The 27,965-nt window shown below is 36.8% G+C and overlaps 1 protein-coding gene across 1 annotated transcript; it reads left to right on the forward strand.

The window, feature by feature from the left end:
- Nucleotides 1-1,680: 1,680 nt before the first annotated feature.
- LOC116772869 (homeobox protein Nkx-2.1-like) lies at nucleotides 1,681-27,836 on the forward strand. Its single transcript, XM_061528530.1, has 6 exons — nucleotides 1,681-1,955; nucleotides 6,808-7,007; nucleotides 14,113-14,261; nucleotides 18,254-18,349; nucleotides 24,815-24,901; nucleotides 26,323-27,836. Exons 1-6 carry the CDS (start codon nucleotides 1,729-1,731, stop codon nucleotides 26,536-26,538), a joined length of 975 nt encoding a protein of 324 aa, XP_061384514.1. The 5' UTR covers nucleotides 1,681-1,728; the 3' UTR covers nucleotides 26,539-27,836.
- Nucleotides 27,837-27,965: the final 129 nt, after the last annotated feature.

Here is a 27,965-nt window from a genome sequence, read left to right on the forward strand (position 1 = left end):
GTATGTAAGGGGAAGCCAGGAGTTGACGGTAGCTGGAAATGTGGTAGTCTTCAGGAGAGAGATGGATAAAGTGGCAAAGTAGTTATTATGATAAAAAAAAGAATCTGTTTTTTTATTTATCCTAAATAAAAAAAGTCAGTAAACTAATACACTGATATTAAACAAATATGTATTTATTATATCTTAATTTAAATTTAATGTCTGCCGTGTTATTACTACAAACCTGGTTTTGAAAATTAACTAACTGTTGACTCGGAAAACAAAAGAAATAAGATCGACCCAAAACCGAAAGCATGAATGATTAGTTACGAGACCTGAGATGTTTAAAATAAAAATGAGATAGTGTTACAAGTGGCGCCATCTGTGCCGTACTAATTATAATATACTATAATCCTTAGAATTATTTTAAGGACTGATTATAGTTAATTATAAAACTATAAATACTGGCTTCAGCCATTTTCTAAGATATTACTCATTACTGGAAGTAACGCTGAACATTAAAAATCAAGACAAACTGTACCTCGAACCACAGCCGGATGTGTGCTAATAGGCTTATTATAAGTCGCCGTCGTCACTCTACCTACAGACGGCGCGTTGACAGTTTGCCATTCCACGTCTCTGTTATATGTTATTAATAAATTTTATGAGACGAAAAACTTGTTTTAATAGTACTGATGTAAGTAGCGTTGGATACAAGTTCACTGATATCAATATAAAGGTTATTTAAAGCAGATTGTGCAATCATTTTATATTTAAAGGAGTAAAAGGCAAATAACAGACAAAATCATCAATTCTATATCGTTTATTACATACTTATACAGCTTCGTAAGGTTAGGAGAAAAAAATATTCCAAACGACAGTTTGTACTGAATCTCGGCCGAATGTCGTCTGATTAGATCACATCGGGGCGTCCAAATAAAAACTTTGACTGAACCGTTCGTTAAACAATTGTTAGATACACTAAGACTAGTGAAATTAATGATTACATTCAATATCTGAAAAACAGAGTTCCTAATGTGCATCGTTGGTCTACGAGGACATACATAATGCTATATACAGGTACACATAACATTCATGTCACGTCATAGCGACCGGAGACATGTTCCTGATGCTTAGGAACGTTATCATTGACGATCATCACTGTGTCAGTGGTCCACTTAACTTATGAACCCGTGTACTGCGGTTCCTAGCACTTGACGGTTACAGATGAATCAGATGTAGTCGTGTCTGTGGTGAGTGTAGACAGTCCTCGACTACGGATCGAGTCACAAGTTACTGGAGATAAATGTCTACAACTATCACGATAAGTAAGAATATTCACTATAGGTCATGAAACATCACACGGACGGCTCTCTTGGCAGTTAGACGACCTTAAGATGTTATCGAGACGAAGATCATAACGTGAGAACACTCCTCCATAACAAACAGGCTTGAGACGCTCGTATGAGTCCGGCGGTCACTAGCTGGCGGTCGGCCGGAGACTGGCGGCCGGACCCCCGGGGCTGCTCGGCCGGGGGGTGCCGGGGGAGCCGGGCCGCCGGGCCGCGGGGGCCGCGGTGCCGCAGTGCCGCCGGGCCGCGCCAATCGGCTCCCGGGCACTCCCAGGGGCGGATCGAGGGGCGGCGCCGCCGCAGCGCCGCAGCCCGCGCCTCGGGGGCTCGCGCCACTCTCGCCCCGAGAGCCACTAGAGGCTGAGCCGTCGAGTGGCCCCGAGTGTCGACCGGTCGGATGTCCGCGGAGGGCGGCGGCTACTCGCCGTGTCCGGCGGAGGCGCTGCCGGAGCTGAGCGCTGCCGAGCTGGCGATGAGCCTGTCGCCCAAGTCGGCCTTGCTGCAGCAGAACCTGTCCCAGCTGCAGCTCCAGCACTCCACGCCGTTCTCGGTCACCGACATCCTGTCGCCCATCGAGGAGTACCGCAAGTTGGAGCTGGCCAACAATCCGCCTTCGCCGTACAGGTGCGTGGATCGATCGCCCCCACACCCCCGGCCGCGACCGCCGCGCGCCCCGCTCGGCCCCCGACGACCCCCCACGGGCCCCCCGGCGGCCCCCGGTCCCCCGCGGCCCGCCGGTGCCCGGAGTGTCCCCGAAGGTCTCGAGAGTGCTCGAGCCGCGCTCGTCGTCGAAGGATATAGTTGGGTGACGTTTGTTTGTGCAGGTAGGGTATGCCGTGGTCCGGGGCGGACGAGGTCCCCCGCGGCCGCGTGTCCGTGTTCGTGACCGTGTCCGTGTCCGCGTGTCCGTCTCCTCGCTCGTTGATAGCTTCCTCTGTATAATAAAGTGTGAGGATCGTCTCGTGACGCGATGCCCGGCGGAGGACGAGGGTCCCTCTGAGCCTCAAGATGCCTCTCGAGACCTATATGCATATGTATGTATGTTCGGATAATACTTACACCTTCTCAGTCACATATACCGACCACGTATATAAACCACAGTGACTTAACTCCTAAGATGCGACGATCGAAAGATGGGAATTAAAATACCTAGTCGTTAACAACTTTCTACTTGAGTATAGGTACCGAAGTCCTTCATAGACATAAACAAACAAACAGAACAGATTTCGGTTTTGGCTGACTGTTGAATCCAAGTCTCTGACCTTAGTGAAGTAAAAGAATTAAACATATTAAGTTAAGTGAATTGAAACGTTACAACCGTTATGAGAAGGCGGTTCGGGTTGGCAACTAACTATTTTTAAATTTATAAACGCAAGATACGGAAATTAAATAATAGTACAATGAAATATTAATGTCAGACCCGTGTGAATTTAAATAATTGGAAATGAATTAAATATATGTATATATATTTCTTATTCTTAGTTAAACTTGATAACATTATAAAGAACTTATTAAATAATATAATATATATTGAAAAAAAAAATAAAAATAAAAATGGCCAAAAAAAAAAACCGATTTAATCATTTATAATTCAATCGACATGAATAAATCAATTTTTCTTAAATAAATATCTACCAACTTATACAAACGTACAATTATTATTTTAAATTATATTTATTTTGTACGTCAATACAAAAGTTTAACTAACATTCTTACACCAAACTACGGACATAAAAAAACCAAATGTAATGATGACTATAATGACATTTGAGGCATCGAATACTTTATAGAAACCAGTAGCAAGGCGTTCAGAAACGTAGATTTTCATTATTTTTTGAGATAATTTCATTATTAAGGTTATATACGTTCAAAAACATTAATAACTCAATACATTAAATAAATTTTCATGTTAAATATTCTCTTAATTCATATCATATATATGTATTATATAGAACTCGGAATTTTGTTTTTATAAATAAGGAAGTTTCTCTTTTTTAATCAAATCAATCGATTAACTTTTCATTATTACTATTTTTTTTTCGAAACGTCATCGCAGCGCACGGATTAGACAGTTTCAGACTGGACTTTAAACTTTATAGTTTATAACTTACAACAGGAAAATAATATTTAAATAAAACAAATTGTTCTCTATCATATATGATGTCTTAAATGTACATTTTCTAGTAAAAATATAATTCATATACCTATACAAACAAGGATGTATGCGTAAATTGGCGCGTTTATATACCTACTATATGTCTAAGTAATAAATATTAAGGGTCCGTGAGAAAACGTATTGTATACGAAGGTTCAAAGATATTAATTCTTAACAATATTTATATTATCTACTGTTTATTTATAGATTTAACTTTAATTATAAATGATGACAAACCACTTTTGACTCGGCATGTCCCGTTTCATGTGGATATTTTTATAGAATACGTATACCTAAAGAGTTAGCATACGGTTTATAATCTGTGAGGAATCCATTTTGATGTAAAATGTCAAATGAGTTATGAATAAAATTAAATCCGTCGGTCTCGGTCTATGATAAATCATTTTAATATTTAACGCGTAGACACTTAACAAACATTTCATTAAAGGAAAAAATATTAATTAAGTATTTAATAATTTATCGACTAATACTTTTAATCAAACTAACACTTTGCTATAATATATATTTTTCCAAAGTTGTTGTGTTAACGTACGCCATAAGTAATGTATTTTTCATTAATTAATAAGTCATCTCCACCAACAAACTTTATTAGGTCTGACATTTTTTATAACGCACATTCGCGGGTAATATATCGCTATGTTCGTTCTAAATAACTCTTAGTTTCAATTAACTATTAGGTACGTAGATGAAATTCAATAAAAGTTTTGTCATACAAGTAAAAATGTTACCAGTCTCAAGGTTAAAAAGGCAGAATTATCATCTCACAACATTCATCTTTTTAAATACATACGGTAAGATACATACGGTTCCTTTTATTATAAATTTACTTAGTAGTTTCGGTTTTTAAAGTAGACTCGTAGAAATAAGCATTTTTAGGCCTATTTTATATTTTTGTTACAAAAAATTGTAAATACCACAGTAAAGTAGGCCAATAGTTGCCATCTTAACTTCTATTCTATTACATTATTTGTTCGATAATTTGGAATATAAAATTTAAATATACGGTGTGCTTAATTTAAAATAATAATAATAAAGTAACGTGTCAATAAATAATATTGAAAAATATAATAGTACTGTCACCGTGACATTTAGGCCTACTTTTATAATCTGTCAAATTGCGAGTCCATAATCAAAGTTAAAATTGAAAGTCTCCAAAAAGGTTATAGTTTAAAAATATGAAAACCCTTCTCTCATTACGTAACACAGTAAAATCTAAATATTGAGCTGTCAATAGTTTTGCATAACACGAACATGTGTTGGAGTGTTTGCCGACACGGAGTCGCGCCTTAGGATTTTGTGATTGTCATTTGCTTTGAATCAATAGTTGAATTTAATTGGTAGACCTTGAAACTGGTTTTTGTTGGACGTTGAAAAATAGTCATAGTCGCTTTCGTCACTTCAATTGAGTTTGGTTGTCATCTATTGATGTTTTCAAATAACAAAATCTAAATAAATAAGTAGCAGTTCTTAATCGGAAAAATGACTGAAGACAAAAAACACGGAATACAGAAAATACAAAACAACTTAATTGTATTCTAGTTTAGATTATTTTCAATTTCTCTAACAAGATTCACACGAATGTTTTCACGCTTGGTACCTATTTGTCCACGTTTAAAAAAAACTTCAGTACAAACCATGCTACTGTTTCATTGGTAGAATAATGTGCTGTTAAAGAAAATTTGATATACCTAATACTAACAAGCGTTTCAGTTCTCATGAAACATAAAAATATTAGGTAATCTCGACATAATTTCATTTCCGATGTTATACATATAGTGCAATTTAAATAACAAAACAAAAAGTTAATTACAGCGACATTATTAACCGTCCCTACATTAGATGGCGTCGTTTTAATTTAATATTATAATAATTTGTGATTAAATTAAAACAGACCTAACAGTTTTCGATGTCAAAACTCAATTTGTCAAGTCAAACATAGCCGGGGGGTGCCCGGGCTCGGATCTGCTGTGATATCTATTTCAGGGCGGAATAAAGATTAAAATCGTGCGGCAAATTGTAAAGCAAAACATTTTAGTGGCATGAATTGAGTCGGATAGGGCAGTAGGAGATTAAATTGTGTAAATAAGGATTAGTTAGATAAGCCGGGTTTTGTGTCTCGTGACGGCGCCACGTCAGAAGGTAGCCTAGCGGTAAAATGCGTGTGGCAGATTTGGGTCACAATAACTTCTATATTTAAGATAAGAATTTTTTTTTATACTAGCAACATTACTTTATACTCTTGAATGCTTTAAACGAAAGCTGATTATAATGTGCGAGAAGATTTGTTATTTATGTATTTTACTGAGTTTTAAGTTGTATAGAGATACATCTTGGACACATATATAATTATATGCGCATTTGTTGTTATTGTAATATATTTTAATGGCGGAGTTAGTTCATACATTGTAAAATGACAGGAAAATTGACGTGAGAAATCTTTTAGGAGTAGGCGTAAGCTTAAGGCTTTTAAAGTAGGATTTATATTATAGGGGAATCTGGCTGGCCTTGATTAACATATTTTAAATATAAAACATTCCTCATTATTATTAGAGTATTTAGACACCACTGACAAACGGTGAAGGAAAACATCGCGAGGAAACCTGGTCTTATAATTTCTAATTATAAGATTGAAATCGCCAACCCGTCTTGAGCAAGCGTGGCGATTAATGCTCTAACCTTCTCCATATGAGAAGAGGCCTTTGCTCAGCAGTGGGCTTCGACAGGCTGATGATGATGATCATGATTCCTCATTATTATATTGTGTGGACATTTAATTAAATATTTAAATTATTTATTTATTTTTGTTCACAATCGCACGACTAATGTGAAACATTTTTATCCGTTGAACATTAACTTTGTTATTTATTTGCCTATTTTTTTAATGATCGCAGAATACACTACACGCGTTTTATTGGAATTATAATTATATTGACAAGTTAATTGATCGGGTTAAAGTTGTTCTCTTATTGGTTTCTCACCAACGGATACATTCATCGGAGTTGAATAACCAGAAGCGATTTTATATTAATTTACTTTCTTAATTAATACTTGCGATGAACCCGCCGCCCGCACGGTGAGTCCGTGCTGGGAATGCTGAGAAGTTTCGTGTCTGTCTTTAATCAAACTATGAGACCCTAATGTCCTACACACGTTGTACATCAACCCTTTGTTTCCTTTCAACGTGTTCTCTTAAACACCTTACGTAATATTATAGAACCTTCGCATTGTCCGTGTTGAAACCTCTGCGGGTTCTCTAATCTGTAACCGTAAGCATATTTCAAGGTATTCCTTTCCCGCCAGGTCCAACTCGTCAGGCAGCAGCATCAACTCCCCCCTGGGGCCGGCGGCGTCCTGCGGGATGGCCGGGAACCCTTACGCGGTGCCGCTGTACGGCGGGGCTCCGGTCCAAGGTTACGGCTGCGCGCCCGCGGACCTCCCGCACTATGGGGACATGCGCGGCGCGAGCTGGTATCCCGCCTCCAACGACCCCAGGTTTGCCAGTGAGTCGGCGGATTGATTATTATATACACTCACTACCAATACATCTCACAATATTTTCAGGAAACGTGACATTTGTACATGGCAACAATTACCAAACATTGCTAATCAGACATGCACAATGTACCTACATTCATAAGTTTATCACAGTCCACGCGTAGGTATCTCTTCATAGCGTTGTCGAGAAAGTCTTTTCATTGCTGTAAAAGTGAAAACTTTGGAAAACTAACAAATTTGTAACCCTTTAGTATATATCCGCACGTAGCGTTATAAAAGTCTTGGTTTAAAATAAAATATAATATTAATAACAAAATAGAAACTCCTCAGATATCTCGGATCCGCCTGTAGTGCGTAACATCCTCTATCAAATCTCTTGTTTAATATTTAAAAACCAATGTTTTTTATGACACAAGGTAACTTGCGTCTTCTACAAAGATATTAGAATCTTATATGAAGGTAGCGAATGTATAACCGAATTATTACTTAAGGACGTAACATTACTTAGATGAATAAACTTAAACGTTTAGAAGTTACATTTTATTATATGAAAATTGTATTTTCACTTTTAAAACAGCGCACACACATTAAATATAATTAGTTATAATATTTTTTAAAAAAGGGAAAGCAAACAGACAGAGTATTTTGTAACGAGAGGAGTATTTACAGTACTAGTAAGAGACTTAATACAAGTTCTAACCATCACTTTCAAACATGCAGTTTTAACGTTTTCTCATTCATACTGTAAACTTTTTGAATTCATGAACGACTTAAAACTCATTAAAGTCAATATGATTCATTTAAAAAAGTAAAATATATTATATATTGAAACGATTACGTATTTATTTACAAGATTTTCGTTGCACAAAATACTTAACCTTATAAATGTTATTTACAATAATGTTTGCCATTAAATTTAGTACTACGAATAGTATTTACGTTTTGAACGTTTGTTTGTTTTTTTATTACATTAAACAATTTTGTTGTCACATCTTATCCAACCTAATATTGTTTTCAGCATAATACTTTTTTAACTACTAGCTTTATTTACTCTTTACTCGTAGGTAGGTTTTAGGCAGTTTTAGGTTCCTTTAATATGATTCATTAAGGTATCGCAACGACGGAAACATGCAAATCGATGAATATTAGGAATGTTAGGTATATAACGATATAGTAAATATATGTTAAACACGGTATCGTTATAGCTACAGGTATCTTGTAACAAAATTGCCTTAATTCCAATGAGCGCAAAATGGCCGCCCGCGTCGATAAATGCGCGCGCATCGACCCGCCTTTTATAACCGTGCCTACTGCCTTACTAACCTTATGTACGTCGGCAATTGATGTTATTGAGAGTAAATAATAAATATGAAGGATTGTTTTTATAATTGTTATGAATTAATAGGATGCAGCGTCTGGTCTCTTATGATTAGAGATACCTACTTAATACATTAACGACGAAATCTGAATGATGAGACTAAAGAGGTTTCATACATTTAAGAGTTACCGAACTAAACTTTTTTTTATATCCGGCCACCAAGCTTATAGGTACAAGAAAATAATTATAACACAAATTTTATTAACAAAAGGGACTTAATAAATAAAAACAATATTTAGGTTTATATATATTAAATTAAATCGAGTTTTTTTTCATATAATTTAAATGTTTTTTTTTTTAATCTATGGCTTCATTCTAACTGGAATCGTTGAATATTTTGCCAATGTCAACGTTTCTACAATTTCAATATCATACTTTTATTTCATCGGATGTAATATCAACCATTAATATTTTTTTTCAAACTCAATTTGTCACTTTTTTCTTTAATGTAACGCGTGCTCTCTCGTCCGCAGACGCTCTTAGTAACTCGATATTTGCAAATAGCTTTAGTGCAAACATATTTCAAACTGCAAGCAAGATGTGCATTAAATAGTACTGCATTACAATTTATTTCGTTAGCGTTTTGTCATTCAATTTATAATTTGAATAAGTTTTTTGCAAATTTATATTCTTTGTTGTATAATTCTAATTGCTTTGTTGTAACGAAACATTGAAAGGTATATCGTTATTATAGTGAATGAGATTAAAGCACTGATGATACTTGAAGGCGTGTTCTTGGAGTGGAATTTATATAATATGTTGTAGAAAATGCATGAGACGAGTAAGTCGTAGCTCTGTAACGTGATACTCTGTGCTCGTATGTTAGGACAGGTGTAGATGTTTAAACTATACTGCCACCGATGATATTAAAAAAAACATACATTTTCTTTACAATAAATCTTAATAGTAAAATCATAATCAGACTTACAATGTTCTTATAACATGCATTTGTTAATCAATTCTTTATGTTATTGTTCGGAAGCACAATTTTTTATTTTAATAAAATATATATAAGCTATTTCAAACTAAGCGATTTTTTAAATAAGTCTTTAGCCAAATTGAATGCAAAAGTTAATTTTAAACATTAGAAAAATTTCTGCATTAAAACCTCTTTTCTGAAATACCGAGATAAAATTCATTACCGGTTCCTAAACTGAACGATATAAAAACCATTACAATTTCTGTTTAACCATCTAATGTCAGTGAAAGTTCCCGCTTTGTGTTAACACAAAGCTTTCAAGTCATTCTATTAAAGTTAGTCTCTGTTCTCGTTATATCAAACATTCGATTGGCTCGAATCGTGCAAATTGATTATTCCCATCCAACTAATACTCAAAAGTGCACTCCATTCAAGACGACGCCGGCCGGACGCCGATACACAAAGATCCGGAATCAATTCTATAGCCCAGTAGTCATAGAGAAAGTTCATAGTGGACAAACATCAAAAACTTGTCTATGCTTCCACTTCAAACAAATATGGCGGATCGAAAGGCGGGAAACGATCCGTGACTGATGTCTTCACGGCTGATTAAATAAATCCCGTATTAATTGGTTTGCTCGTCGCAGGTGCGCTGGCATTTATTAGTTTTATATTATTGAATACAACTGTTATATCTAAAGCTAGTTCGGTTCATTCATGCTATCCTATTTACGTAGATCTGCTTTAATAATTAATCGGTAAAATGATAAACTTATTAACCTTATTTCCCATCACTATATCAAACGTAACGAGATACGATACTCGATGTACCACTAAAATAGAAATAAAAAAATCATCCGAATAAAAAATCACGATTCATTTGAACGTCGAGTTAATTAGAGAAGTCAATCAAATGTTTTGTTGAAGCGTATTGTGTTGTTTGTTCACCGATAATGACAGAAATATGTTCTCTTTTAATTACATTCTCAAAGATTTTTATTATTCGAAGTTTGTTCGTGTTTAGTCAAAAGCTGTAGAAAAATGTTAACACAATGTGAGTAAACAGACAATAAAGCAAACTGTCTAATCACATCCACTTATAAGTATATTCTCGGACACGTACATTTAAATTATAACTACTATATACACGGAGTTGGGTCTCATTCGAACTGTACCTGTAAAAGGGAGTCGTGTGCACAGACAAAATAAGCAATTCCGAACGATCGGTCCCATGTTTGTCCACCACTAGAGTCTTGGCTGAACAAACAAGAGGTCTCACGTCCGCAAATAGCGTGGATGCATCGGAAATTATTCCACTGTACCGTTGCAATATATATAAATAGTGGAGATGCTCTCGTATCGAGACACCTTTGTGATGGGAGTGACTTTCTGCTTGTAAGTTAGTGCCCGTTCAATTGATGTGCCATTAAAGCGGAGTCCCGTCGCGTGTCGGACATCAAAGCTGGTCGATCAGCGGAACCACACCGCCGGGGGTGCTCCCGGGTGTGTGGCGAGTCCGCTCCGAGTGGACACGTCACCTCCAGGCTCACAACGTTTATCATACTACAGTAACACTGACAGATAAAGTGTTTGTCCTTACATTTCCTGGACGCTCTAAATTTTGCAACATTTCGGCTCAATTCTATTTTCCTCATTCTATATTAGCCAGGCGCCATTAGAAACGGTACTGTGAAAACAACAAAATGAGTATCATTTAAATATTGAAGTGCGTTCCGATCGCTGAGATAACCCGGTGTGTTTGTAGCGAGGCGAGGCGAGGGTGTGATCGTAATACAATACAGCTATTATACTGGATGTTTGTTCACGCACAATTTGCCAGACGAGTTTATTCGCTGGCAACATTTCGTGGGGAGGAAGATCCGGCGGGAGATGAACTGAGGAACAATTACTAAATATTACACGCCTATCACTCACAACTACTTACTGACTTAAACTTTATTAGGATCAATTATCAGTTCTGAGTTAGCAAAACTAAGATAAAATTTGAGTGAACAATCAAAATATATTTATCATGCCATCTTCTTCGACATTATCTTTTGTTATTTCGCAAAATTAATCTATTGAAGGCTATCTCGATTTAGTGATTATTAAAAATAAATAATTCCGCCGCTACGTTTTGTATTACTTGCTTGGTTTATTTGTGTAAATGTTTTATTGTAAGTTAAGTCCGTTTATAAATCAAATACAATTCCTGTACTAACTTTAGACAACTCAATTGACAGGCGCGTCACATTTTAAACGCTGTCATCGCAAGTGACAGTATATACTTATTATCGAAAGTTGTAACTTTTATTCACTCGAATATTTCAGACTTACGGTTTAGGTATCTTAAGAATAAAGATATTTAATTAATTTATTATTTATATTTTATAGATTTATTCAAATTCGGTTTCAACTACTTTTTTATTTGATTCGCTAAATTTTGTGCGACGTAGACAGGCACTTAGAAAAACGTTTGTAATTATTAAGTGTACTGTATCTCATATGTGGAGACATACAGTGTCTTTCAATGTTAGTAAATAGCGATATGTTCTTATCACTTAGGATCAGACATACCTACACATGACTTTCATAGATAAAGCATTCCCATAGTACAGATACAGATTACACAAAATCATTTTAATTATACTTTTGTCATGTGTTTCAAATTGAACAGACAAAACTGTTATAATCATTATTACCGGTTTTATTTCCGATTTTGTTCAGCTATCCGTATATTAATGTATAGTTATTCCGATATGCTAAGGCTCTAATTATCGGTGAAGCCGTCAGTCGCACACCGGACCCTAGCGGCCAATTTCACGCCAGATGAACGGTCATCAAAAACACTCCTACATTACTGCCCTCTAATAGTTTACAATTTATAGATTACTCGTCTAACTTACAGTCGATTTTACCACTTATGTCGTTATTAAATAAATACTTAACCTTATTATTACATATTGTTAAAAATACGTGTTCTGCATTCGGGCAAGAAAATTACAAAACAGAGGTTTTAAATATATTTCGTGTAAAACTTATGAGATTATTGCTTGTTATTCATTAAATCATTATTAAAGTTTCCGATAAAGTACTTCAAAGACAGTAATAAAGTACTTCAGCGTGACAATTACAGACGGGGAAAGGAAAACGTCTGGAACTGAAATAATATTTTAAAATAGATATACTTTTAATGAGAATCTTGCCAAGTCACGTGCGAGGTTGAAAATGAAGTGTGTACCTACGTTGAAAAAAAAAAACAATCTCATCCGAGACTTATAACGGTGCGTTAGAGACGACTTATTTCTCGCAATCATTCCAAATTACATAACATTTAATAATTTTTGAAAAAAAATATTAAAAGATTGCGTACAAAACAGAAATACGGATCTACAAAAACACGCTTACGATATCTAAATTACACATCAAATAAAAAGTTCTCCTAAAATATAGATTTAGCTAAATTCGCTATGAGATTTAGGAGCCATAAGGAGCAACCATCTGTTTCCATATAATTAAGTTTTACATAAACATAAAAGAAACTTTTAAAACGCACCAAAACAGCGCAACATTTCAATTAAACTTCCATCAAAAAGATCCTCATTCCGATAACAAAATGTCCGGTGGCGCATTGACATCGCCACAAAGGAGTTTTGAGCGAGCGTAGACTAGCTTAGTTTTTTTCGATGCAAGGCAACGATATCGTATAATGCAGCCAAAACAGAGCACGGAGGTCGGACAATAGCAACGTAAGTAAGACAGAATGGGGAGTTATATTTTATTGAAAGACCCTTTTCGATGGTTGAGTGTTGTGTAAATAGAATGAGCGGTGAATTCGATGGAGCATAATGTGTGGAATATTGCTGCCGTACGGGTTTCTGAGCGTATCTCGCAGTTACAATAAAATATTGCAAGGTATCGCTGGAATATATCCCTGTTTGCTCTTGTTGTCTTTAATCAAATAGATTTTACTCCTATCGAGACTTGTACCTAGCTATCGTTGCACATGAAATAGTTTGGTAAGAAATAAGAATGATGTCAAAATTTTTGTGTTAGTATTAAAGCGAAACACAAACGCGCTCCAGTCGATTTAAATGTTAAAAGAGTAAAGAAAGCATCGCCAACTGTCAACACATCGCGTATATATTCATATAGTTTACTCATTACGCATTCAGTAAACAAACCGTATTTTTTAATCTACAAAAGTAACTAAAATAAAAACACGCGCAGCCACTGGCGTGTAGTGTCATTAGCGAATGGCGGCGCACTTAAATGTTGCCAGCGCGAGAAGTTTAATTTCCACGGCTGTTATTAATTTTTTTTTTTTTTTTACCAATGATAATAATAGGATGGCTGTGACAAAGTAATTACAACATTAAACAACGGCTGAGAATTTTTTTTAATGCAATGTTAAATGGATTTTATGGTAGAGAAACTACGTGGATGCGAATAAAGATATTAAAATATAGCATTATACACTTTTAGTTGTAAACATTTTACATTATATTTACTTTAATACTGATATATTTTACGAAGCTTTGCATTTAGACGCGAATCTCTCATTATAATGCGTCGTCCGGGGTATGGTTTTGTGAAAATTAAAACATGGAAGGTATCAATGTTACCTAGGATATTACTCAATGGTAAGGTTTAGGTATTGAAACTCCCGAAAATAAATATCTAGGAAAAGGTTAGGTTTCTAGTGTTTAAGGTTTTCAGGAGAAATTGTAGCTCAATGATGTGGTATGGATGATGATAATCCTAACGTCAGTCTCCTCACAGTGCTGTATGGTTATCTAAAGAGCTGCTTCAGTTTCCAGGCTGATGACCTCAACGTCGGGCGGTATGGGCCACGTCAACAACATGGGTGGACTGGCGGCCTGCGCTGGACCTGATGCAAAGCCAATGCAGTTCCCACTAGCGCAGAGGCGTAAGAGAAGAGTACTGTTCACTCAGGCACAGGTGAGTTGGTTGTGAGCTATTTAATACATACATACATACATATAGAGCTAAGGATGCTGATGGATGATGGATGGCATAATATGATAAATTAATTTACTTCATTTTCGGAAAGATGTTAAAAATATAGGATTACCATACATTTTATGTACTTCATCGCTTCCACCTACCTACTTACTTCGTCAGCGGTGACTTCGGAATTGGATTCAAAGAGAAATAAATAATGTAGGCATAATAATATATTGATCAAAAATACATATCTGACGGGAGTGTTCGTTGATCAGTTATCGACACGGGTTAAAATTATCAATAATATAGTATGGTGACAGAAGAGCGCACATTATGTCTTATTGTTAATGTCTCATTATTGCAAAGAAAAATGCTGTCAAAAAAATAAACAATATATTCATCATTTTTAAGCTCATGGAAACTGGTTACAACCGATTCCCTGATCTGACAAATATTTATATGAACGTCATAGACAATCCGCGAGTCAGTTCCCCGGAGTACGGTGGCTCACATTATTTGTGGTTATAACACAAACCAAACTTTTAGTCAGTTAATGCCAATCGGTATCACAGTTGTTTGGCTGACGAGGGAAGTGAGGAATTACCTATAGGATAAGGACTTAAAAATTTGGTAATTTTTTTTGGTAACTGTTATTTTGCCATCTACCTGATTCAAAACTTTATCATTATGAAATATAAAAAAATAATATTTTCGGAGATGACCATGATGAGATATTTCCATCTCCTCCACGCGTGATCACGGTTGCTGCAAACTGCAAAGTAACCGAAACGTCGGGAGTATAAAAATAAAAAAAGCGTAGTACATACGAAAATATTAATTTTATTTAAACGAAAACTCGGGAAAGTCTTAGATCTCTTTATTATGAGACATTGCGGAGTGTTGTAGGTGTAGAGTTGAATTTCGTTATCTTGTCATGATTCCTTAAGTTACGTTAATTTTTCGTCTCGCGTCTTGTTTACACACGGAGCCGCGGACCCTCCGCGGTCCGCCGGGAACTGTTTGAAGATCATTTTACAAATATGTCTCCCAGCGACCTCACCAGCTCCCCAGCCTCCCAACAGGATCATATTAACACTGACTGAGACACTCGAATTAATATTTAAACTAAGACTAGGCGATCTTTTATTCTGGACTCCTTCGTTTATTCTCTTTATTATTTTCTCATATAATCCTTCAATAGCTCTAATATAACAGTTAATTGCTTTACGTATATATTAATTTTTTTTCTGAATAACCCACGTTAAAACTGTAATATGTAAAAATTTATGAATGAAGAACTCTTAACGCTCCGTCTGCTGTGACGATTCAGACCAGGATTAAGACAGGTAGCTTACACTGATGAGGTGAAGGTTAAAGATAGTTAATGAGTACGAACTGGAGACTTCGGCATGTTCCGCGTACACCTTTGTATCTGGTAACACAATCAACATTTATCATCGGAGCCACTAAATAACGACTCCCCGCGCCTGGCGGCTGGTGGTGAGCTCTGTGACGGAGGGGAGATCGCATCTGAACGCTAACGTGATTTTTATTGCTGTGGGGTCGAGGGTGAATACTTTAAAAACTCACTTCATTATTGCTGTTATTTAATTTTGAGCTGTTGTGAGAATTGATCGAGAAATGTCTTTTTAGGAAAATTATTTTGCAATTATATTATTATAAATACTCTATGCTACCGGAAGTTTTAATTTAAATTATATTTTTGTGATTTTCTCGTTCCCGCATACAAATACAAATGTGTTTAAGTTTAATCCCTAAAAAAAAATGAAACTTTTATTTTTAATCTGGCAAGACTATGTAAGAGATACGTTAATTTAACACGTTAACTTCTCGTTCCATAATTTATATTGAGTTTAATTTGAATGATGAAAAAGGGCAAAATTTTAAATAAAAATAATTTAAGATTCGCATACAAATTTTAATTTATGGCATTAAGAGTAACGACGATTGCTTAAATACGGGAGGTTATATTTAACTATGTCAATATAATAAAAAAAAAAAGTCATGATGCTAAACTGACGGATAAGGCTAAGTATGTATTAATTGCCTATAATTAGAAAAGTATTTAAAAACAAATAAAACAATAGCCTCTACGAACACGAGTAATTAGAGAATCATTGGGAGTGGAAAGACTTGTCGTAGTCCTACATATTACGTTAAATGTAGAACAACTCCCGCGCTATACTCGCTATCGTCAAACAATGCTATAGGTGTTGCCATTCTCGAAATCCTCCCCGGGATTTCAGGGAATAGAATTAATTACATGGAGCGAACGTGGCATATCTTTCACCCCCCGGGGCGGAGTCTCGCCATGGGAGGGGCTTCCGAGGACTCCAAATTAAATAGCTATGCCGACGTAATGTAGCGTCAGGTAACGAAGAATGTTCCATCGCTGATATATCTATACGAGAGCGCGCAACACGACGCGCCTCACATAGCGTATCCACATCGTTATATTAGATTAATTCATTAACATTCATCATTAATTATTATATGTATTTATTAATATCTATAGTTTTTTATATCGCTAATTATTTATTAGTATCTTCATATTGAGAGGAGACGGAATAACTCGGATCTTGTACAAATTAGTGTCGTGAAATAAAAAAAACGACAAATCGAAAACAATAAAAATCATATGAATGTTCCGATGATTATTCAAAGAATGCTCTTTCAAAATTTATTTTAAATAGCATACATCTAACTAATATTATAAATTCGAAAATTTTTGGTGTTGCGTGTATGTTTGTTGAACTTTTGAGCAAAAACTTAAATAATTTTGATTAAGATTTACAGTTATATAGCTCCGAGATTACAATAAGACAGGCTATAATCAACCCATAAATACGTATCGTCACAGGTTGTCATTCATAAAACTAGACTCACTATACTATAACGTAGGTTATTGAATATAAACGGGAGACGCTTCGTATACAGTGTGACGTGCGAGCTTGAAGTTTACGTACAGTTGTATAGTGTGAGGTCTCGTTACACACACTATAGGTACATGTCGCTGACGGTTGGTTTACACACATACATATAGATATATATATATATATATATATATATATATCTTTAGCACACTTTAAACATCACCCTCTTACCGGAATTGCGAAGCTACGCGAACGAAGTCGTAGTCAAAAATTAGTTAATACATAAATATGTGAGCACATTGTCTGTAAATCACCGCTTTAATTTATTATCTATTATTATTATACATGAATATAATAATTCGTTATAAATATTAAGTATAAGTCATTTTGGTTGACTATAGAACCTGTTACATCATTTTAGTTATTTCTCACGACATCCACGTAAGGAAACGAAACTATGAGAATGTAAAATTAAATAAAATATCCATTAACTTATAACTCATAAGTTTTACTAGTAAATATAGTATTACATTTATGCTTAACCCAAGTTTGAATCGTAACACAGATACGGATCGTTAAGAGTTTTTCACTCATAAATCTTCACACATAGTATTAACGTAGGTTATTGGTTACGAAACTTCAAACGTGCCGTGTGTGGTGACGATGTGAACATGTGGTAAGTTTAATGCAAACCTTTTAAGTTGTCTACGATCGTGGTGTCAAATGTTGCGCGAGCTTAAACAGTTTTTGACTTATATACCTACTGTTAATTTAAATTCATTAATTTCTTCTCTCCTAACTAGTCTTCCTTTAAAGTATTATCTTTTCATAAGTTATACGACATTACCGCGGAATGTAGAGACGTAAAGAATTATTACAATCATTAGGTATATGGAGTTCGTATGTTATAGTGAATATAAGTAAATAAACATAGCGTTGTAAAGGGGAAAATATTTTTTCATTCCATGCCTGACTTCTATCCAAATAAATTTATTTCCAGAAAATATTTAAACACTGAAACACATTCGGTTTCACTCGTTTCCTCATATAAATGTCATGTTGAGCTGGTGCCTAATGATGCCTACCTCCCAGGTGTACGAGCTGGAGAGGAGGTTTAAGCAGCAGAAGTACCTGTCGGCGCCGGAGAGGGAACACCTAGCGTCGCTCATACACCTCACGCCGACACAGGTGAGAATATTCAACATAAGCTCAAAACAACTACATTGGTAATAGTAAATGTACCGTTGTTCGTCATTAAACTGTCATCATTTGTTAATTTCACAAAAGAATATTAACTCGTTAAATGACAACCACTAATCACCATCAGAGTGTGAACTGTTCGCTCCTGGTGTTATTTCTCTCGTGTTCCAGTGTTGTCATTGTGTAAACAGTTGGAGGCGTTTTGTAAATGAATGTTTGGAGTGTAGCCGACATCCGACATCCGACATGCGGCGGGCGACATAAATCAAGTTATAATAGGTATCACGACGCCTCCGGCTATGACCTCGCCCCGATCCAATTACGAACACAAACCGCCCACCATAAAACGCGATATACCCATAGAATAGGGCGCCGCCTCGGGCTGCGGGGCCTCGGTCTCCGCTGCCGACACGGGAGCCTCGCTCAGGTTGGCTCGTTAGAGTCCTCGTCGTTTCACGCTCCGCTTGTGACTGAGATTCGAGAGTCGCTTTGATATCGAAGAATACCCTCCCTTATCTGGATCTTCGAGTGCTGTCTTCAAATTAGCGAGCTTCTCTTTGAACATGCGACACACCGACCCGTGAAGACGTTTCGACTCCTCGGTGTTTCTTTGTCGTTACGTATTCGTTGAACATAAGAAAATTCGTCGAATATTTATCTAAGTACTTCCCTGCAACACGTCGCCCGACTTTCAATTATTAATATCTGTCAGCGACACGCGACCCGTTTTCCCACACGCCGCGGCCGGAATTCAAATCCTTCATAACAATGACTCGATAATCTGGGCCGTGTCAATATAAATTTCATAAACTCGTAGTAACCCTAACAAAGCCAGCAAACATCCATGAATAATCTCCATTTTGAGGGTGTCAACACCATTTACGGCGACGCGTTTGAATTCCCGCGAAAACAAACGTCAGGGCGACGTTTGACTTGACGGAGACAATGGCGCCGGCCGGAGGCGCGAGGGCGTGCTAATATGCCGATTATAATTCGGTGCATTGTATTAATATTAATTGGTTCGCACGAGCAGCGCCGGTCATTGTTTTCTCGCCTGTCGATGGCTTTGTGAGTTCCTCTATTAACCTGTTCTGAGGTTCCATCCATCGAGGCATTCACACATCACTGAATACTCTATGCCCGAGTCTTAGCGCTAAGACGCTTCACTTAAATCTCGAGGGTCAATTCGAGCTCCGGAGCTTTCAAATTCTTATTTATAATATAAAAGCGAACGTTCACGGATTATAATATTTCACTGCACTTTATATCGGCTGTATTGACAAGACATTTATTTCGCCACAACGCCACTGGTCACCCTCGAGCTGTCATTGTCACACATCGCCCGCCAACACTATAGAATTTATCTAAACGAATTCAGTCACGGTATCCGAACTCGGAACATGTTTAATTTACGACTCGCGCCCGCTTGTAAAGTTTTTTAATAATTTAAGTATCGCATGATAAATATGAGTTAATAGGAGATTGAATATAGCGATCTCGGAGTTAAGGAAAACCCTTTAAGTTAAACGCATTGCTTGTGCATATTCAAAGCGGAGCCGAGTTTAAATAGAGGCCGCAATAAAGCGGCGACGATACAGTCAGCAGAAACAGCCGACACTCGAATAATGAAAACTTGGCAGTATTTCGGGAACAAATTATACACAAAATCAAATTTTAGTTCAAATGCACAAAGACAAACAAACTATTTATGCTTCGTTGGCCATTCGTGTAATGATATTGTTACCGCCGATACGTGAGTGACTAATATAATTTCCTAAATTTCTTTCCTTATTCAACATTTACGTTTATTATATATATTAAACTAGTTTAAATCCGTGTTTATAAAATATAATATCCATGATGGACTTCCACTGCGGACGGTACACGGCACAATATTCCGCAGTATTTGACGTTCAGAACAAACACGGGCTCGCGTTTCGTTATTAAACTAAAGTAAATTTCGATGTTCCCGGCCCGCCACTGTTGATACTCGCTCCTGGGACCTTTTCCCTCTTTCCTTTTATTTTCAGCTAATTGCCCGGTCGCAGGATGACCCAGCTTTAGACTACATACCTAGTTGTCAGTTATGAGCTCGGTTCTCGTTACTTGTCAATTTTTTCCCATAGTTCATCTTGTTTTTTTTTTCGTCGTGATCTATAATTTCTTTAATAAAAAACGGAGACAAAGACCTACTGCGATCAATCCCTCCATTGTCTATGGTCACGACTCTGTAGCCTGTGCAGTCTGCGGCCTGCCGGATGCGGCGCATGCGGGTGTAATGGAAGCAATGAGATAATAGTTTAATGATTTTAAACAATAACTGCTTGTCAAATAGCTGTTCGTTCACCGGTTAGAGGACGTCCAGTGTTTAACTGAAGAATTGCTCTCCCCGCACTGCCATTTGCAATTGTTGGACACGAGATTGACGTATGACAGTCTAGATTGGTGAACATTTTATGAGCGATTCAAATATTAAACATGACAAACGCACTGAACTCTTCTGATACAGGAAACTAAATGATTTTACCATTTCTAATGGACGTGTAATTACCGACCGATATATTTTTTTTTAAATCCCTAATCTCCGTGAGATTTCAATGCACTTCCTGTTGACGGCTCACCGCAATGAAAACCGACTAATAAATTAAAAAAATATATATGTTTACGGTATCATAGAGCATCCATGGCATTCAACGAGGCCAACCTGTCAAAATAAATTAGCAAATTGATCTCAAAACTTATTTAAAATCGTCCGAAGTAGTGTAATAACCGCGAACATCAAAAGTACGGCTTTTCGCTTGGCTTATCGTACACCGATGATGTGTAAGCAATTCGTTGGAAATTATATTTAGTTGAATTGAATATTTTTTTCTCGCGGTTCATTGTGTGATAGGATTATATTGTAAGAGGATGATGCACCTGACTCGCTCATTGTACGCAGGTAGACGCCATTATGTCTCTAATACGTATAACAACTAAGATATTGTATTCGTAAGTGAAATGTTGCGATATTGCGTGGGACGGTCGCTTGCTTTTGATGTATAATTGTAGAAATCATATAAATAGTATTTGTATATATAGCATTGTTACCACGAATTATTTTGTTTACATGGTAGCGAGACAGAAGCGTACATTTAGTAATATAGACTCGTCCTAGCGCCGGAACTTACTTAAATAAGACTAACTCAACTAGACAAGTGAATAATCCTCGTCAAATAGACCACATATATATTGTAAATAGGTATTAAGGAGTCACTTGCGAGACTCCAATGTACCCTAAAATGTGCCGAAAATTCTATTTCCTTATTTAGGTGCCTAATGACAAATAGATAGACATTATCGGTATTAAACAGAATATATAATACATGTGTATACCAATATAAAGCTACAACCTTGAAAACAAACGATATATTAATCATTCTTCTTCCCAGAGCGATGCTTTACAAGTTGTCAATACATATTTATATACATACAAATACGCATAAAAACAATCATTTACGACGCGAGGAGACGAAATCCGTTAAAAATAGACTGATTTAAATAACTGGTAAGTTGTTTATGATAATCAATTGTCAACACGGAACAGGTACGACAAACACGGCACCCGGGAGCGGGCGACACAAACAGCAGACAGCTACACGAGCTAGTTCGTTCATAAACTCTGTTAACTCGGTTTAATCATCGCTCATAAAATAAATATTAATTTTGTGAATTGCCGTGTAAATATTTGATTGGTTCTTTCTCGTTCACGGTCGACGGGTAGGGGAAGGGTACCGAGGGCACGAGGCGAGGAGTGGGAGGCCCACCAGACTTGAGGACCCGGCCTGACTCGCCTCGCTATGTACACTGTAACATTACATGTGTATCCTACCACATAGACAATGTTTGCTCGCAAGGTCCAGCTGTTAGACGTGAATTATGGAGTAATCCGTGGAACACCTGAGATAATATTATAGATTAATCTGAATTAAGAGCCAGGTCAATTCGTAGCTACATTCACGCACGTACTGTAATCATAACATCTATGTCAAACGATCATACCTTGTAACACGATGTAACAAGGTCCAAGTTCGGTTGTTGCTTTTATCAATAGATGTTTGGGTTTCGCTTCGTATATTATTATAAGATACTAAATAAATGACAGTCTTTGATCTCGTCTGTCACGTCTGTTTACGCAGTGCTATGTGCGGTGTACGGAAGATACGTAGGCCTATTGTGGACTCGGAATGGTTTATGGAATCAAAGTTGCAATATTTCAATTCTTAAACTATTCTCCATTCACAACGGATTAATTCTGTTCATTCCTCTTATAACAGACTGAAATAATATTCATTTTTACTCCGATAATTTAGCGCTACCATTACTGTCAACAGATTTCTATTTTCTTTATAAGATGAATCGTATGAAGCGCGCATACGATCAACAATCAAACTTATATCAGCAACGCGACATCGTCTTTGTATTCCTTACTTGTAATTATTGTGAACATTTCACTCTAATATTAAACGAGAAAAGCTTAAAAAATCAATCAAGATAAGAGGTGTATCAAATGTACACGACACAAATCACAGCCTCGGATGAAGATTTAAACAAATAAGAGGGCATTATTTATATAAATGTGGTTACCTTTCCGCAAGTCACGCTTCTTAGTAAAGCAACACCTCAGTAGGTCTGCTCATTTGAGGGATTCTCATTCTTGTAACCGTCACTTATAAATGCATACCAACACACTTTAACGTCCTAATTATTAAATACATATATAGTTTTTTGTTACTCGGCGCCCGATTTCGTAGATTCGAGTGTCGATTTGACAGCCGGATGGGTGGCCATTTGTAGAATTGTAGGGCACGGATTCCTTTAAATTCGTCGCATATTTTGTTAGCCATATTGCCCTTCTATTTATTTTATTTCCTGTTTACAAGTTAACATTTAAAATTTGTCTTTAAAATTGTACATAAAACGTGAGGCTTAGTATTTTAAAAGACCTTTCTAGCCACCGCAGGTTGGGACCACATTTGTCCTACATAATAGTTATCAGTAATATTTTAATACATTATTTACAAATTTTATAAGTGAAATTAATTTATCTGGTTTATTATGTTATAATTATTTTATATAGGAATATTGGCAAAAATCACGTAAATATTATGAAACATTGTGCTGTGTCGTGGTGTAGTGAACATTTCTCGAGCAAGGATAAATATTCCTTTACAAAGTGTATGATATAATGTTTGAACACCCGAAAAGACTCATAACTAGACAAGAAACAAGTCGTTTAGATGTAAAACAAATAATTGAATGGTGCTTCGAGTGAAGAGTGCGTGCAAGGAAACACGGAGCAGCACGGAGCAGTGTGCACAAGGATATTGAAAAGAAAGTACTCGACACGAGAGCGTCCGAGGCCCGTCGGAGTGCAATAAGCGACGCCCGCAACGAGGCCCGCTCATTAGCTCTCGCCCTAGACCATAAACAACAGCACAAAGAGACTGCTGCCAGTTCCCACCGACAGGTCCGCCAGAGTAAACATTCAAAAATAACAAATACGACCGACGACTCCTCGAGACGAGTGGACTGGCGTGGTAGCCACGGTCGTGTAACAGTTTATTATGATAACGGATTGTGACTATGTATCGAGAGTACGTATATCAGAAAGTAACTGTAAAACGAGCGGGGCCGGGGGGCGCAGCCATCTCATAGAATAAACAGAGGCCACTCGATGTATAATATATAGAGTTTATATTTTGCTGCGTTTCCAGTATGCGTAGACAAAGGCTCCGCTCACGGCAAACATGCTATGTTTATTCTTTCGTCATTAAGGCGAGTGTTGACAGTGCCCCAGCGCTAATTTCAGGGGGTCAGGCACGGCCAGCGGCGGCTGCTCCGGCTTGTTGACATTCGCGAAATGGAGATGGGGTTAGCGCGTCTCGCTGTTCATGAATCGCCGTTCATAGCGCTCTAGAAACTAACAGCACTTTAATAAACTAGGAGATGCACTCGGCTGAAATGATTTAGAAATTACCTCACGCCTTTTGATTAACACTTACTTGTATTTTTACACATTATTTTTGCTGTATGATATAAGTCGGGTCAAGCTAACTTGTAATATTAAATGAATTATACAGTAGTATTGATATCTCAGTTGAATATCCAGGTGTGTATATTTCCTCGTATTCTATCCCATTCATTCTGTAATGTGTTTGCTAGCCGCCATCTTCTTTAGCTCTCGAGTGTTGGTACTGTTTGAGTACGTTCAATTTAACTTAACATCGACGTTTGATTGTAACACAGATAATATCATACCAGTATTAATTAATGCGTTTTAATTATATAAAAGTACAATGTATACTTGCAAGAGAAATATCATTAGTTTACTATTAATATACCACAGCAAACATAACCTTTTACTTCTGAATTGTTTTTTTTTTTTTTGTACAATAAAAGATTTCGTTACAGGTCAAAATTTGGTTCCAAAATCATCGCTACAAATGCAAACGACAGGCGAAGGAGAAGGCGATGGCGGAACAGAATCAACACAATCAGGTAAACAGAACGTAAACCGCCACAAATGTCCAACGAATCCCATTAACATACGTAATGAGAATAAAAATATTCCAATAAGCGCTTCCCATACAGCCCGTACAGCCCATACAGCCCGTATGGACGGAGTTATCTTCAATCAGGTATTGAATAATGAATTTTAAAGACGCGAACGATAAAAATCGTCGACGACAGAGGTTCAGGGCCCTGCGACTCGTGGAGGCGATGGACCACTCGATTGAGATCACCCGCTGATCGCCCCGCGCCCGCATGCCGCCGATAGTTGAATATAATTCTGCTGAGGAAGCTATTCCAGATATGAATTCATTTGGATATTTACTTCAGAGACCTACGTACACTTTTGAATATATTATACAGCATAGGGCTTAAGAAAATATAACTTCATTTCATTCATATGTTTACTGTTTACAAACAAATACGATATTCGACTTTTATTAATGACTTTGTGGAAACAGTATCTATTGTAAAAGTGGTTAATCTAAATATGAATTGAACAAAAACTATAAAACACACGCTTACAATAACCGTTAACAATATAAATGAACAGACAGACGGGAAATTTAACGAATCTTAAAACAAATCACTATAATTATTACTTAAAGCCCTGTAACTCCCCATTTCTGTCGGAGCCCTAACAATGTACGTCGCTTGATTGCCTCAATTTGCTTGAATCTGGTGCATGCGACTTCTGATTGTTAACGCGCCGTCTGTGGGCGGCTCTCGACAACTCGTTCGAGTATTGCCATGTATTTAATGATACAAACATAATTTTAAATTATATATTTTCACGATTGTAATTAATTTTGTATATTATTATATTTTTAAAGCATCAAAAATATTCCCAATAACATGTTTCACGACACCACTTGATATGTCATAAAATTATATTTAGGATCATTAATTGTATATGAATATTAAACGTGCCTTTTTGTTCCTATTGATATATTTTATACAAGTTTTATAAAAATACTAATAAATCAATTAATTTGCTAATATTCTTCATAATAGATAATAATATAATATAATGTTTTGATTAAATTGAGTTTCTCGAAGTTTGGACGGAATCTTGTTTCTGAACTGAGGGCGGGTTCGTTCCTTGAATGATAAATATTTGTATAGAGAACTAACATTTGAATCCCGGGTCGGATCTGTAAAGGAAAATATCCCGGAACTACTTACATGAAAAACACCCAACATGCTAACAATATTTATGAAATTCGCAGTAAATTTTTTAAGTTTTTGTAACGTCAGCCATAAACATAGTATAAGAGTTCCTTAAGTAATATCGAGGTCTTATACGACCTGTTTCATGTTAAGGAAGCCCATTACTTGTCTGTGAATTTGTAACGTCAGTCAGCGACAGTTCTCTAGAGTGAGTTGTATGTTGTTTGTGGTGTTCGTAGTCGGCGTCTTCTCCGCGTCGTGTGGCGGTGCCAGTGCTGGTGAAGGACGGCAAGCCGTGCGGGTCGGGCGAGTCCTCGTCCCCGGCACACTGCGCCACCCCCACCAGCTACCCGGCGCCCCAGCAGGCCGCCTGCAGCAACCTGTCGTACCGCCAGCCCGCCGCCTACCAGCAGCAGTGCTCCGGCTACCTGCCGCTGCAAGGACGAGCCTGGTAGAAATTCCCACAGCTTTACCACGAGACAATGTTCAAAGAGGAGATGTACTTCGATTGATTCCACGCTGACGGATGAAGTCGAGTCTCTGTTTCATGTCAAAGATTCGTTTGGCGTCTTCGATGGGAACATTGTCACTGGTAAAGCGGTGGAAGAGTCTACCGTGAGTGACGTTTAGTGAGTGATAGTGACCTTGGTGACGGTGACGGGAGTGTCGGACCCTACAGCGGCAGTCGGTGTAAATATTCAGTTAGAGTAAAGCACCACTAAGGATTTGACTTTAATCTTATATTTCTTGTAAATTGTTTTAGTCGAATGCATTCCGTTTTGATTTCGTGAAACTGATTTCCCGTACCTTAAAATACTCCACACGTAAAGTATACAGTGTAGTGCCGGTAGCAGACACCAGAGATTCCGTTCTGATGACCCTCAGCTTGTAACCCTAGAGCTACTGTAAATAACTGATGAAGTAGGTAATTGTTGTGTGAATAGTATAATTTATATTTCAAGCGATCGATGTTTGTTGTGAGTGTGTAGATAGACGGTTTCTTGTACATATCTTATAGCTGACAGAACGTTTCATACATATATTATGTTACAATAGTCTTCTAGATGCAAATGTTACGATAACGTAATGATTACGACATTATTATTAGTGGTTCGTTTGTCCGGAGAAACTGTGAAAAGTATGTAGTACCCATTGAACGGGAATAAAACCGATTGCATGTTTGATTTATAGCGACTTATGAAGTTGAATTAAAAAACTTTCTCATACGATGCATATGTTTTCTTTTGCCCGTACAACGAAGTTATTTTGTCAGCCCAATTTTCCTCCGACCGAAGGGTGTGGGTCGGCTAAGATATCGAATACATGAGCGTAATTGACTACGAGCCCCTAATTGGGTGCCGATCGTGTAACCCCTCCTTTACAGATTATAAACAACCTCACGAATACATCAAATTAATATTGTACTTAAAATTATTATTTTTCTATTTACGATGTAAATATTAATGTAGACTATTCGAAGTGAGTTGGTAATATAGTAGAAAATGGCGTGAGAGCGCGGAAAGGAAACATAGCAATAAGTCTTAAGTAATTTTGTCAGTTGTAACAGATTTTTTAAAGATTATTATTAATATTTTGTAACTTAATTTATACGGACATGTTTTGCGATTTAGGCCGATGTAATTATTCTAGTTAGGTTTAGTGAAGTTGTAATTATAAATAATAGAATTAATACCAAAAGGAATTTGTAACGGTAACGAGGTGAGGTGTATGAATTTCGATTTATTAATTTAATAAAAATTAACGAGTTTTAAACGATTGTTTTATTGCGACGATATCATTATTGGATTCATAATTTTTAAAAAAGCAATCAAAACCAATATATAATTGGACCCTTTGTTTATATGGTAACAATGGGAGCATC

The sequence above is a fragment of the Danaus plexippus genome (genome assembly GCF_018135715.1).
Source record: "Danaus plexippus chromosome 18 unlocalized genomic scaffold, MEX_DaPlex mxdp_20, whole genome shotgun sequence".
Lineage (NCBI taxonomy): Eukaryota > Metazoa > Arthropoda > Insecta > Lepidoptera > Nymphalidae > Danaus > Danaus plexippus.

Excerpts from the sequence above, each read along its gene's own strand:
- LOC116772869 (XM_061528530.1), top strand. The coding sequence starts at position 1,729 with ATGTCCGCGGAGGGCGGCGGCTACTCGCCGTGTCCGGCGGAGGCGCTG. Across the intron at positions 14,262-18,253 it reads TACTGTTCACTCAGGCACAG|GTGTACGAGCTGGAGAGGAG; the intron begins GTGAGTTGGTTG and ends CCTACCTCCCAG. Across the intron at positions 18,350-24,814 it reads TACACCTCACGCCGACACAG|GTCAAAATTTGGTTCCAAAA; the intron begins GTGAGAATATTC and ends ATTTCGTTACAG.